A 12,552-nucleotide genomic window follows, 5' to 3' on the forward strand; every position below is an offset into this window, starting at 1 on the left:
GTGGATACAATGCCAGGTTGGGAGTCAAGAAAGACCCAAGTTCAAATTTGGCCTCAGACACTTATTAGCTGTGTGACCCTGAGCAAGTCACTTAACCTTGTTTGCCTCAGTTCCTCATCTGTAAAATGAGCTGGAGAAGAAAATGGCAAACTACTCCAATATCCTTGCCAAGAAAACCCCAAGTGGGGTCCAGAAGAGTCAGACAAGAATGAACAACAATAAGGAGGCAGATAGGTGGCTCAGTGGATAAAGCAATGGCCCTGAAGTCAGGAGGACCTGAGTTCAAATCCACCTTCAGACTAAACACTTGATACTTACTAGCTGTGTGACCCTGGGCAAATCACTTAATCCCAATTGCCAAAAAAAAAAAAAAGAATGAACATACATATGAACAGTGCTTTAACATTTTAAAAGTCCTTTCATATTTGTTACCTTATTCATTCTGCTGGTGTTTTCTTTCACTGAGATAACTGATATTCATATGCTCTTTTTTATTTGTAGATTCTAGCTCAGTATTTTAGGAAAGTAGAAAAAGATGCATGCTTCTGTCCCCTTTCTGGTTATAATAGTGCTGGAGGTCATCCGGTCTATTGGGTTTGGAGAGACACTGTGGTGCAGTGGGAAGTGTGCTGAAATCTGCTTGGGACCAGATTCCTTCTCAGCCTGTAGTAAGCTGTGGACACATCACCTCCCCTCTCTGGGCCTCATTTTTCCTCTTTAAAATGTAGAGGTTGAACAAGATGGCCTCTGAGGTCCCTTCCAGCTCTACATCTGTGATCCTGTGAGGAAAGGGTAGTATGACAGCAAAGGTGGTGCTGACAGTCCTACTTTCTCTGTCTTTCCACCACCAAGAAGTCCCTTTCCCCCATCTTCAAACATGCTTCCTTGCCTTAAACCAGGGTTTGAAGTGTTAGGAGAAGGAAATAAGATCATAGGATTTAGAGCTGAAAGAGACCTTAAAGATGATGTCGTCCAACTCCTTTGTTTTTTAAATAGAAACCAGTGCCCAAATAATTTGACTTGCCTAAAGTCATATAGGCTAAATTTTAACTCAGGTTCCATAATTCTAAACCTAAAACTATATCCACTACAAAACATGTGAACTGAAATGATTTTTTTGCATGCCGTCAGGATCCTCCTCTACTTTCTCAACTATGAAGGTATGATAGGTGGGTGCTTACACACACACACACACACACACACACACACACACACACACACACACACACACAGCTCTCTTTCTCTCTCTCTCTCTCTCTCTCTCTCTCTCTCTCTCTCTCTCTCTCTCTCTCTCTCCTTTTGTTCCTTCTGTTCTGAAAATGTTGCATCCCCACGACTTAACTGTATCGGGGTGTCACCTTGTCTAATTCACTAGTGATTTGTGATTAAACAGAAAAATTTTGTTTAAAGCTTAACTTTAAAAATGACTTTCATCATTAGGTGGGCAGAAACAACGCATTGCAATTGCTCGTGCTCTGCTGAAGGTAAGTCTGAAACCATTTGGCATTCTGTAAAATTAGGGGACATGTAAATCCAGTGGTTTGTGGTTTGGAATATGGATGTGAAGATAAAAGGCAAACATAAAACAATTTGAAGGTTCTTGTCAGACAATAGTAATAGTCATGGTGGCAGTGGTGGGAGTGGTAGTAGTAACACATTTATATAGCATTCACTATGTGCCAGGCACTGTGTTAAGTGCCTTACAATTATTATCTCATTTGATGCTCACAGCAACCTTGGGAGGTAGGTGCTATTATTATCCCCATTTTACAGATAAGGAAACTGAGGCAAACAAATTATATATATTATTTGCTTTCTTTTTTTATGTTATCTTTAATCAGATCATGTAGCCATTTAAAATATATTTTCCAGAATGGTATATTTGTGTAAATTTAATTTCTGCTATACTACTTTCCAATTTGCCCAGCTTTTATTATCAAATAGGTAGTCCTTTCTTAGGTAATTTATGTTTTTAGGTTTATGAAACACTGAGTTCTCATCAATTCTTGTCAAAAAAGAAAGTGAGAGTTTTTAATAAATATTTCCAGTTTTTCTTTTTGTGGAATTACACTTGATATTATATAGTATATAATACTACTTGGTGTTTTACTACCTATCTCCTAATTAAATATTTCCTTTCTTCAGAATCCCAAAATTCTTCTACTGGATGAAGCAACCAGGTAAGGATAATTGAAAACATACACAAATTTTGTTAGTATGTATTCTAGCCTCAGTAGATGCTTTTGATTCTGTAACACAAAGTGAAAAAATACAAAAATGCCATTTTTTCCATCTTAATTATTTTGTATGGTCTTTTTCACAAACTGTGCTGCAATTAGAAAAAATACTCAGGAGAAATTTGTTGTTCTATTCTCCATCAAATACTTGCTGATAATTCACTTAAACATTATTTTTCTTCCTCATTTTCAATCACTGCAAAGTAGAGTTTATGTCTAAAGAGCTTTAAGGCTTATAGAGCACTTTCCTCCTAACTTTTTGAGGTAGATAATGTAAGTATTAGCATCAGTTTTCGAATAGTTGAACTGAGAACTGGAGTGGTTTGCCTAATATCACTGAGCAAAGTTTCAATCCAATGGTTTTTAAACCAGGTCTTCTGGATCAGTATTCCATATTCTTTCCCCATTATACTGTACTGCAAAATGCTTTTATGTACTAGTCCTTTCATGAAGGTAAGAAGGTTGTCAAGATTATTTTTATTTATAACATGTTTCACTCAAGAACCATAAAGCAATTTTAGGTGTCATAAAAATTCAGCACTAATGAAAGGGTAGTACTTCACAATAAATACACAAATATATACTATACATGGTCACTTAAATTTTATGAGTAACATTTTGCTTTTTTTGTGTCTTTTGTTTTCCTCTGAAAGTGCACTGGATGCTGAAAATGAGTATCTTGTACAAGAAGCTCTTGATCGATTAATGGAAGGAAGGACCGTATTGATTATTGCCCATCGTCTGTCTACCATTAAAAATGCTAACATGGTTGCTGTTCTTGATCAAGGAAAAATCACTGAATGTGGAAAACATGAAGAACTTCTTTCAAATCCAGATGGGCTGTATAGAAAATTAATGAAAAAGCAGAGCTCTATGTCAGCATAATGAAATGTACAATATGAAGTAAATCTATGCCAGAGATTTTAAAACAAAGCAACAGACCGGGGTTAAAAAAAGCTTGGAGGATATGTATGAAGTCTATAATTTAAGCTTCAAGTTATTTGAAACATATATTTTTGCAAAGTGTACAAAATACTGTTTTGAAACTTAACTGTGTTCAAAACCTTTTTATTCAGAGTTTTAATAATTATTGTAACTTTCTAAATGTTTAAACCACCAAAACTACTTTAAGGTTTTATATAATTTCTTTTGTGTTGTTATATACTAGAATATAGTGTAGCATATAGTTTTCTTTTGTCTCTTGGTATATACGTTGGAAACATTGTCAAATGACAGTTTTTTAAAGGGAAATTAAATTTAAAAGCCTGATTACTATAGGCCAGTTTAGCTTTCTATGTAATTCCCTTAGGATGTTCGTTTGCTTTGTGGTCCAGTTGCTTTCTTGGGAGAGCTACGTAAAATGAGAATGCAGCCCTTTTAAAAACATTATTTTATTGATTCTTTTTCCTTTTTATATAACTGTTCATTCTCAGTGATTACTCCCGCCTCCAGTAGACCTCTTCCCTTGTAAGAATGTACACTTAAGCAAAACAAATCCATACATTGGCCATGACTGATAAAATATGCCTCGTTTTGTTTTTAACCTAGAATTTCCTCCCCACTTTTTTTTTTTTAACCAAGATGGCAGAGGCAGGGTACATTCAGTATTGTTTCCCTTTTTCATTACTGGGTCATTGTATTAACTGTATGTGCTAAGCCTTACTACATAATTTTAAGAATTATATATAAAATTAGAAACTTTAAGGGGTAAGGGGTAAATTGATATTGAGTCACATTCTTCTCTGGTTTGAAGGGTTTGTGAATTATTTGGAAGTACCTGGGGAATAACTGATGAGGTGATATTTGTTTTTAACAACTTTGTGCTATTCTAGAGAGCTTCAGAATAGGGGAGACTCATTTTATATATTTTTACTGAATACATGTATGTAATAGTAGGAATGCTTTGGGAAACAAGAGAAGAGGTGCCACCTAGCGTCAGTTCTCCACTTGATGTCATGCAATGAATTTTACTTATGTGGAGGTTGAACGCTTGGTGAATAACATAAAAAGCGGGTAATTTCTCAGGCAAACCAAAATTTTCAACTTTGTATACACTGGCTAAATTTCCTTGAATTTAAGGCTGACATATTGAGATTTCCAACCTTGAAACATTTGGAATCTTTTATTATTAGCGTCTTTTATAAGACAAAAACAGTAATTACAATTAAAAGCTAATCACTGTTGAATGTAAAACTTAAAAAGCATATTTTTCTTTCATTCATAGCAGTAATCTTATATCTCAAATTCCTAAAAACAAGGCTGAAAACCTTTGAACTTGTTTTCCATATCAGTACCATTAATTTTCACGTTGCCTCAAAACATGTGCTTTTTGTATTCATTTTAAGTTGATAACTAGGAAGTGATTTTTTTAAAATGAAGATTTTCCCTTATGCTAGGTCTTCATTAATTTTCTGGTTGCACTGGAAGGCTGCATCTGTGAGAGAGAGGGAGAGAGAGTGTGAGAGTGAGAGTTTGTGTGTGAACAAAAGAAACAAAAGCATCAAGTATTACATTTTATTTCCACATAAGGGAATTTATTAATAAATCACCGTATATTCTGGATCAGCAAAAAAAAAGTACATCTATGACAATCACTTTAAAAGATTTACCTGTATTCTTTATTTTATATGTATCATTACTTTGGTCCTGCAAAAGAAAAAAATTAAGCACAATTAAAAAGCTAAATCTCCTCATGCCATACAGATATTTCCAAATGTGATTACTATATTTTATTTTCTAGCATTGCCCTATTCAGGTTTTTTTTCCTGTAAACTTTTGTATCATGGATTAAAATTTATAACTATTAATTAGTGTCTTTTCTTATCTAAGTGTATATTCAGCTATGCAGATTCAAGCATAAAAACAAAAACAAAACCTTGCAATACAAATTTGAAAAAAAAAGAATAGCAAATTTTTTTCCAATTTCCTATAGGAAAAGCACTCTTCCTCTAATACTTTATCATGTAGATTATTATTTTTCTTTTAAAAATAGATTTTATTAACATCTTCTGTTTTTATAAATCATGTATAGTTTCTTTCTAGCTACCTGGAGTAAATATGTAGGGTAGTTGATTGCCACGGCAATAGATCCATTTACAGATCTGACAACTTTGGAAGTCAATAGTGTCAACTCTGAAAACAAATGACCAAAGAGTCAGAGGTTATGCGACCCCTGCTAACTCTGAAAAATGAAATACCAGAAAGCTCGCAGAAATAATGCCCCAGCTGCTAGCTGTGACAAACCAAATAAGTATGTTGTGCAACCACTGTTAACTCTGAAAATACCAAAGAACTCACACAGGTTACCACAATCACAGTTAACTCTGAAAAATAAAGTAAGATAAAAACAAAGAGCCAACAGTGGTCACAAGCAAAAAGCTTTCTTTGTTTCGCTGGAGGAGGGAAGCTAGATGTGTGCTGGGGCCAAACCTTGGTACATATAGCAGTGGCTATGTAGTGAGCTGTAGCCATGACAATGAGGGGTAACAACAACGAGACAAGTGTGATTCATAGCAGAGCTTCATGACCGGAACATGCTTCCTGCAGGTGTTTGACAGAGCTTAGGGACCACTTGTAGCTGGGGCAGAAACAATTCTGGGATTTTGCTGCAGTAGAGATCATCCAAAGGGTGAGCACAGTTTGTTATTACTCCAAGCTCAGGGCACAGCTTGCTTGCCAAGCCTTAGCTCTGGAAAACAGGGTGTCTCCTGATATTAAAAAGAGAGAGGTGGTCTTGGCATGGGGATCTTGACAACAGTCAAACATTTATTAACCTACTATGTGTCAGGAACTTCACTAAACACTTTTAATACAAATACAAAAAAAGAGCGTCCCTACCCTCAAGGAGCTTACAATCTAAGGGGGGAAGACCACACACAAAAGAAAGCTGAAAAGGGGTGGGAGGAGTCATGAAGGTACTGGTAGTGGGGTAGGGGTGGGGGAGGGAGAATGGTAGAGAAACCAAAGAAGCCTTTTCAAACTCCATTCTTGGGTCACTCCTATCCATATCCAATTCCTAGTAGTGCACTACTGAACACCTTTGGAGGTAATCCCACAAACCTATAGGCTGGATTCACTACAGATTTATGTTACATAATTTCAATTTACTCTCATTGCTGCAGAGGAATCCTGTTACCTTTTGTTTATTAGCGGACCATTGAAATGCCCAGAGCAACCATTCCAAACTTCCATCTCTCTTCCTTCAAACCACCTCCATCACCTTCTTCTGCCCTAACTAGAGAACCTGACATATCATATTGTTGAAAAACACTAAATCCTGGGGAGCAGCTAGGTGTTGCAGTGGATAGAGCACCGGACCTGAAGTCAGGAGGACCTCGGTTCAAATCTGGCCTCAGACCAAACACTTGACACTTAACTAGCTGTGTGACCCTGGCCAAGTCACTTAAACCCCATTGGCAAAAAAAAAAAGACTAAAACCATCTCATTGTAAGTTCTCTCTTCCCAGTTCTGCACCTCAAATGACCTCAATTTTATATTCCATTCTTTCCTACAATTACAGGAAGCAATGTCCTTTCCTTGCCAAGGCTAACCACCTTCTACTTGTGCCCTGGATTTTATTCCACCATTATCTTTTCCCATCTTAAATCTCTATGCATTATCTACTTAACCCTAAAAAAAAATTACTTGACTCCATCAACAAATCAGAGAACATTTATTAAGTACTCATTGTGTGCCAGGCACTGTGTTAAGCACTGGGGACACAAAGAAAAAAGCAAGAGCAGGTCTTGCCCTCAAGGACAGGCATATTGATACATGCATGTATATAGAGAGAGTAAATGGAAAGGAACTTTATAAGGGAAGGCATTAGCAGCTAGGGGTGGGGGATAGAGAGAGGGATGAGGAAAGGTCTCTTGAAATAGCCTGTGGGCTGAGTCTTGAAGGACCCTGGGATTCTAAGAGTTTGGGTGAGGAGGAGGGGGGTATTCCAGGTATGAGTTCTCAAGCACCCAGTCAGGAGGTGGGCTGTTGTATATGAGGAAAAGCCAGAAGACCTTTCAATTAACTCTCAAAAAGCTGTGTATAGTGTCACATCCACTTCACCTCCCTCTCAGTTCTCACCCCCTTATGATATGACTTCGGACTTTTTCTATCTAAGGTCACAAATGATGGTTACCACATACATGGTCACCACAATTTTTCTTAAAATAATTTTTCATGGATATCTTTCATTTTTTTGTCCTTTCTTGGAGGCAATCAGGGTTAAGTGACTTGCCCAGGGTCACATAGCTAGTAAGTGTCTGAGGCTAGATTTGAACTTAGGTCGTCCTGACACCAGGGCTGTTGCCATTGACTATCTTTAATTTTTATATCAACTACATTTCCCAATATCTTCCCTCTTTCCCATTCCAGGGAGCCATGCCTTATAATCCCAACCGTACCCTCTACTCACCTCTTGCTCTGGGCTAAGCTCCAGTGCTCAACACAGTGCTTGGCCCACAGTAGGTGTTTAAGTAGCCCTTACTGAGTGGGAACCTTAAGCAAATCAATACTACCATAACTTCTGGAAAGAGCATGTTAAACAATTACTGTCTCTCTACTCATCATTCTCATAACTTCCTAAAGACTAAAATTCCCCTTACTAGACACCATTTCCTTAGATCAAAGCCTAACCTGTAGTAAGTAATCCTTTGATAAATACTCATTCATTTATTCATTCACATGAGTTAATCACAGTGCTTTGAACACTGTCAAGTGTCCAATAAATATTTGATGAAGGAAGTATCCAACTACCTATATGGAAAATTCCACAGATGCAGTCATAGCTGGAAGGGACTCAGAGGTCAATCTCTTCAACCTCTTAATTTTACAGATGAGGAAACAGAGGCCCTAGGCGCTTGAGTGATTTGCCACGTCAACTAGCATTTATTTAGCTCCCACTATGTGCCAGGAACTGTGATAATCTCAGGCAATACAAAGAAAGGCAAAAGACGTTCCCTGCTTTCAAGGCATTTATTGTAGAATGCAGACAAATGCAAAATAACTGTGCTCAAATAAAATATATACTAAGGAGAGAAACAACAGGATCTGGGGTCAGGAAATGACTTGACACCAGGTGTGAGGTGATGAGGACCTGCACCAGGGTGGTAGTGGTGCCAGAGGATAAAAGGGGTCACAGAAAAGAGACCAAGATAGAGACGAGAAAACTTGGCAGAGTCTACATTTAAACCCCGATTCTGTCTCCAAGTCGCACTCTTTCTACACCATCTTCCAGACTCAGAAAGTCTGGAACAATAATAGTTTGCACTTATACGTTGCTTTAAGGTTTGCAAAGCGCTTTACAGGTTAAGAGCGTTTCGTGTTTTCTCCTTTGACCCTCACTACCCCATTTTTTAGATGAGGTAGAGGTTAAGTGACTTGTCCAGGGCTAAACCGCTAAATATGACAGGCAGGATTTGAACTCGGGTCTTCTGGTTCCAAGTTCAAACTCTACAGACCGCCCCACTGCGCTGACTAGAGGAGCAAGTAGGATTTTTGCAAAGAATTCTTTTCGGTACGTTGGCGGCTCGTGATGCTCTTGTACTTCTGCCAAACCTAAAACCTGGAGACCCTTCATAGGGCCTAGAATGAAGTTTGGATTCAGTCAAACGGTCGCACTTGAGAACCTAGAGGGCCGCAGGCCGCAGGTTTCCCACCTCTGTCCCAGCGAGTACCTTCAGGGTCTTTGTCTAAAAACCACAGAGCTCGGCTGCCTAGCCATAAGTGGGACCGACCCAAGTTCCGGGAGAAAGGAGGCGGGATTTCCGGTTTCACTTCCGGGTTCACTCCCGACCTCACTCCCGTCAAATGCGACCCGCGCGCCAGGCCCAATCATGCGGCCGGAAACACCGGAGGGCGCGGGCGTCGTGACGTCATCGCAGCGCGCCTCGTTTTCAACCGGCCCGCGTTCCCTTCAGCTGCCGTGTTTTGGATCCATACAGCGTTTCCCGTCCCGTCATGTTCCCCACTGCCTCCGCCTCCCCGCGGACCCCGGGCCCTGGGGTCCGCAGGGGCCCGTTGGGGGGATCCACGCCGGTCTCCACGCCCCGCCCGGGGGGTAGGAAGGGCCTGACCCTGGGGTCAGCCGTGGGCTCTCCTGGGCTGTTCTCGCCCGTTAGCCGACGGAGCTCCCTGAGCGCGCGGTAAGTGATTCCTTCCACCCCCTCCCCCACCTTCATCACTCAACTGCTGCGTGCACCGTCTCATGACATCCCGTGGGGCTGCGCGGGCAACCTCCCCGCGCGCGTACCCCGTGCCCTGCGTGGTGTACGAACTCGGCGTGTTTGGGAATGGGATGACCAACCACCTTGGGTGGGGCCTGTGTCCCAGTGCCCCGCCCTCGGCCCGGCCCGGCTCGGCCTGCCCTGGCCCTGCCCTGCCCAAAGAATGCTGGTGGCACTGAATCGAGCAATGGAAAGCGCACAGGAAAGTGCCCCTCCCCATATCTCCCCATCCCACCCCCATAAGCTTTCTTACACCCACCACCAGAAAGTGCTGGTTGTTATTGAGCAGTCATAATCATAATGATACATATAGATTGAACGTTTTAAGTTACAAAGCGCTTTCCGCACCAAAACCCTGTGAAGTCCTCTGTGCAAGTATGGCCGTCTTTTTACAGATGCTCGAGCTGAAGCTCAGGTTGTGATTGGCTGTTAGTGATACAGCTGAAATGTTAAGAGTCAGCACTCAAGTTCAGGTTTCCTGATTCCAAAGCCCAGAAGTCAGTCAACTAGCATTTATTAAGAGCTTAAAATGTGCCAGGCACTGTGCTACATCCTTAAGAAGCAAATGTTGGGGGACTGGAGGGATTCGTGTGTGGAAAGAGACAGCATGCAGATAACTAGGTACACACAAGATATATACGGAATAGGTAGAAAGGTATTTTGAGAAGCTGAAGACACTATCAGCTGAGGGAACTGGAACTGAGTATTCAAGGAACTGAGAAGCAGTGGTAAGGGAGCAAAACTTTGCAGGCCTGGGGAAAATAGTGCAGAAGCACTGAGAAGGAGGCATTGTATGTGAAGAGCTTCGAATAAGCCAGTGTCACTGGTTCTTGGAATTCATAGAGAGCAGTAAAGTGTAAGATCAGAAAGGTCAGAGAGGACTAGGTTATGAAGAGCTTTAAATACCAGAGGTTTTTATACTTGGTTCTGAAGGTAATAGAGAGCCAGTAGAGCAGGTGGGTAACAAGTCTGGTCAGACTTATTCTTTAGAAAAATTCATAAATGGAGTTTACCTTAAAATGATAAGTAATATTTATCTAAAACCATCAACAGGCATTATCTGTAATGGGGATAAGTTAGAAGGCATCCCAGTGCAGTCAGGGGTGGAGCAAGGATGCCCATTATCACCTCTATTATTCGGTATTGTACTAGAAATGTTAGACATAGCAATAAGAGAATAAAAAGAAATTAAAGTTATTAGAATAGGCAGTAAAGTAACAAAACTATCACTCTTTGCAGATGATATGATTTCATACTAGGAAAATCCTAGAAAATCAACTAAAAAACTGCTTGAAATTATTAACAACTTTAGCAAAGTTGCAGGATACAAAATAAACCCACATAAATTATCAGCATTTCTCTATATTACCAACAAAGCCCAGCAGCAAGAGATAGAGAGAGAAATTCCATGTAAAATAACCGTAGACAATATAAAATACTTGGCAGTCTACCTGCCAAGACAAACCCAGGAACTATATGAACACAACTATAAAACACTTTTCACATAAAGTTAGCTCTGAGCAATTGGAAAATATTAATTGCTCATGGATAGGCCAAGCCAGCATAGTAAAAATGACAATTCTACCTAAATTAGTCTAGTTTATTCAGTGCCATACCAATCAGACTATCAAACAATTATTGTATAGAGCTAGAAGAACAAAAGCTCAGGGTTGTCAGTTAAAAAAAAAAGCAAAAGAAAGTGGTCTAGCTGTACCAGATCTCAAACTGTATTGTGAAGTGGTAATTATCAAAACAATCTGGAACTAAGAAGTAGAGTGGTGGATGAGTGGAATAGATTAGGTACAAATTACGTTATAGTAAATGACCATAGTAATCTAGTATATGATAAACCCTAAAGATCCAAGCTTTTGGAACAAAAAACTCATTGTTTGACAAAAACTGCTGGAAAAACTGGAAAACAGTATGACAAAAACTAGGTATAGACTAACATCTCACACTGTATACTAAGGAAAGGTCAAAATGGGTACGTGATTTACACATAATAGTTTATCTGTCTAATTTATGGATAAGGGAAGAATTTAGGACTGAAGAGATAAGGAGAGCATTACAAAATGTAAAATAGATGATTTTGATTATATAAAATTAAGAAGTTTTTGCACAAACAAGACCAATGCAAACAAAATTATAAGGAAAGCAGAAAGCTGGGGGAAATATTTGCCACAAATATCTTTGATAAAGGCCTCATTTCTCAAATATATGGAGAACTGAGTTAAAGTCAAAGGATATGAACAGGCAGTTTTCAGACAAAGAAATCAAAACTATCCATAGTCATGAAAAAAATGCTCTAAATCACTATTGATCAAAGAAATGTAAATTAAAACATCTCTGAGGTACCACCTCATACTTATCAGGATGGCAAATACAATAAAAAGGAAAATGTTGGATGTTGGAAGGTATGTGGGAAAACTGGGACACTAATGCACTGTTGATGGAGTTGTGAACTGATTCGCACATTCTGGAGAGAACTTTGGCAATCAAACTGTGCATACACTTTAATCCAGCAATACCACTCCTAGGTCTATATCACAAAGATACCCGAAAAAAGGAAAAAGGACCTATTTGTACAAAAATGTTTATAGCAGCTCTTTTTGTGTTGGCTAAGAATTGGAAATCGTTGGGAAATGGCTAAACAAGCTATGGTATATGATTGTAATGGAATGTTATTGTGTTGTAAGAAATGACAAGCAAGATGATTTCAGAAAAACCTGGAAAAACTTCCATGAACTGATGTATAGTGAAGTGAACAGAAACAAGAGAAGTTGTACACAGTAACAGCAATATTGTTTGATGAAGAACTGTGAATGATTTAGCTATTCTCAGTAATACAGTGATCTGATGAAGCATGCTATCTACCTCCAGAGGAAGAACTGATATTGATTGAATACAGACTGAAGCATGCTATTTTTCACTTTCTTTAATTTTTTTTCTTTTATTCAGTCTTGTAGAAAATGAGTGATATGAAGTGTTTTACGTAATTGCACATGTATAACCTATATCTACTTACTGCTTGGGGCGGGGAGGAGAAGTAGGGAAGGATAGAATTTGTAACTCAAAACTTTAAATAAAAATATTAA

The 12,552-nt window shown here is 39.1% G+C and overlaps 2 protein-coding genes across 2 annotated transcripts in view; both read left to right on the forward strand.

Annotated features, from left to right (window-relative positions):
- The window catches only part of ABCB10 (ATP binding cassette subfamily B member 10), a 43,455-nt gene extending 38,411 nt beyond the window's left edge, over positions 1 to 5,044 (forward strand). Inside the window, exons 11-13 of the mRNA XM_021000435.2 lie at positions 1,441 to 1,484; positions 2,146 to 2,180; positions 2,891 to 5,044. Coding sequence (XP_020856094.1) covers positions 1,441 to 1,484; positions 2,146 to 2,180; positions 2,891 to 3,122 — 311 coding nt within the window. The 3' untranslated portion in view covers positions 3,123 to 5,044. The remainder of the gene's footprint in view (positions 1 to 1,440; positions 1,485 to 2,145; positions 2,181 to 2,890) is intronic.
- Positions 5,045 to 9,074: 4,030 nt separating this feature from the next.
- NUP133 (nucleoporin 133) overlaps positions 9,075 to 12,552 on the forward strand; it is a 67,585-nt gene continuing 64,107 nt past the window's right edge. Inside the window, exon 1 of the mRNA XM_021000463.2 lies at positions 9,075 to 9,376. Coding sequence (XP_020856122.1) covers positions 9,192 to 9,376 — 185 coding nt within the window. The 5' untranslated portion in view covers positions 9,075 to 9,191. The remainder of the gene's footprint in view (positions 9,377 to 12,552) is intronic.

Source organism: Phascolarctos cinereus, unplaced genomic scaffold (assembly GCF_003287225.1).
Source record: "Phascolarctos cinereus isolate Bilbo 61053 unplaced genomic scaffold, phaCin_HiC Scaffold_5;HRSCAF=322, whole genome shotgun sequence".
Classification (NCBI taxonomy): domain Eukaryota; kingdom Metazoa; phylum Chordata; class Mammalia; order Diprotodontia; family Phascolarctidae; genus Phascolarctos; species Phascolarctos cinereus.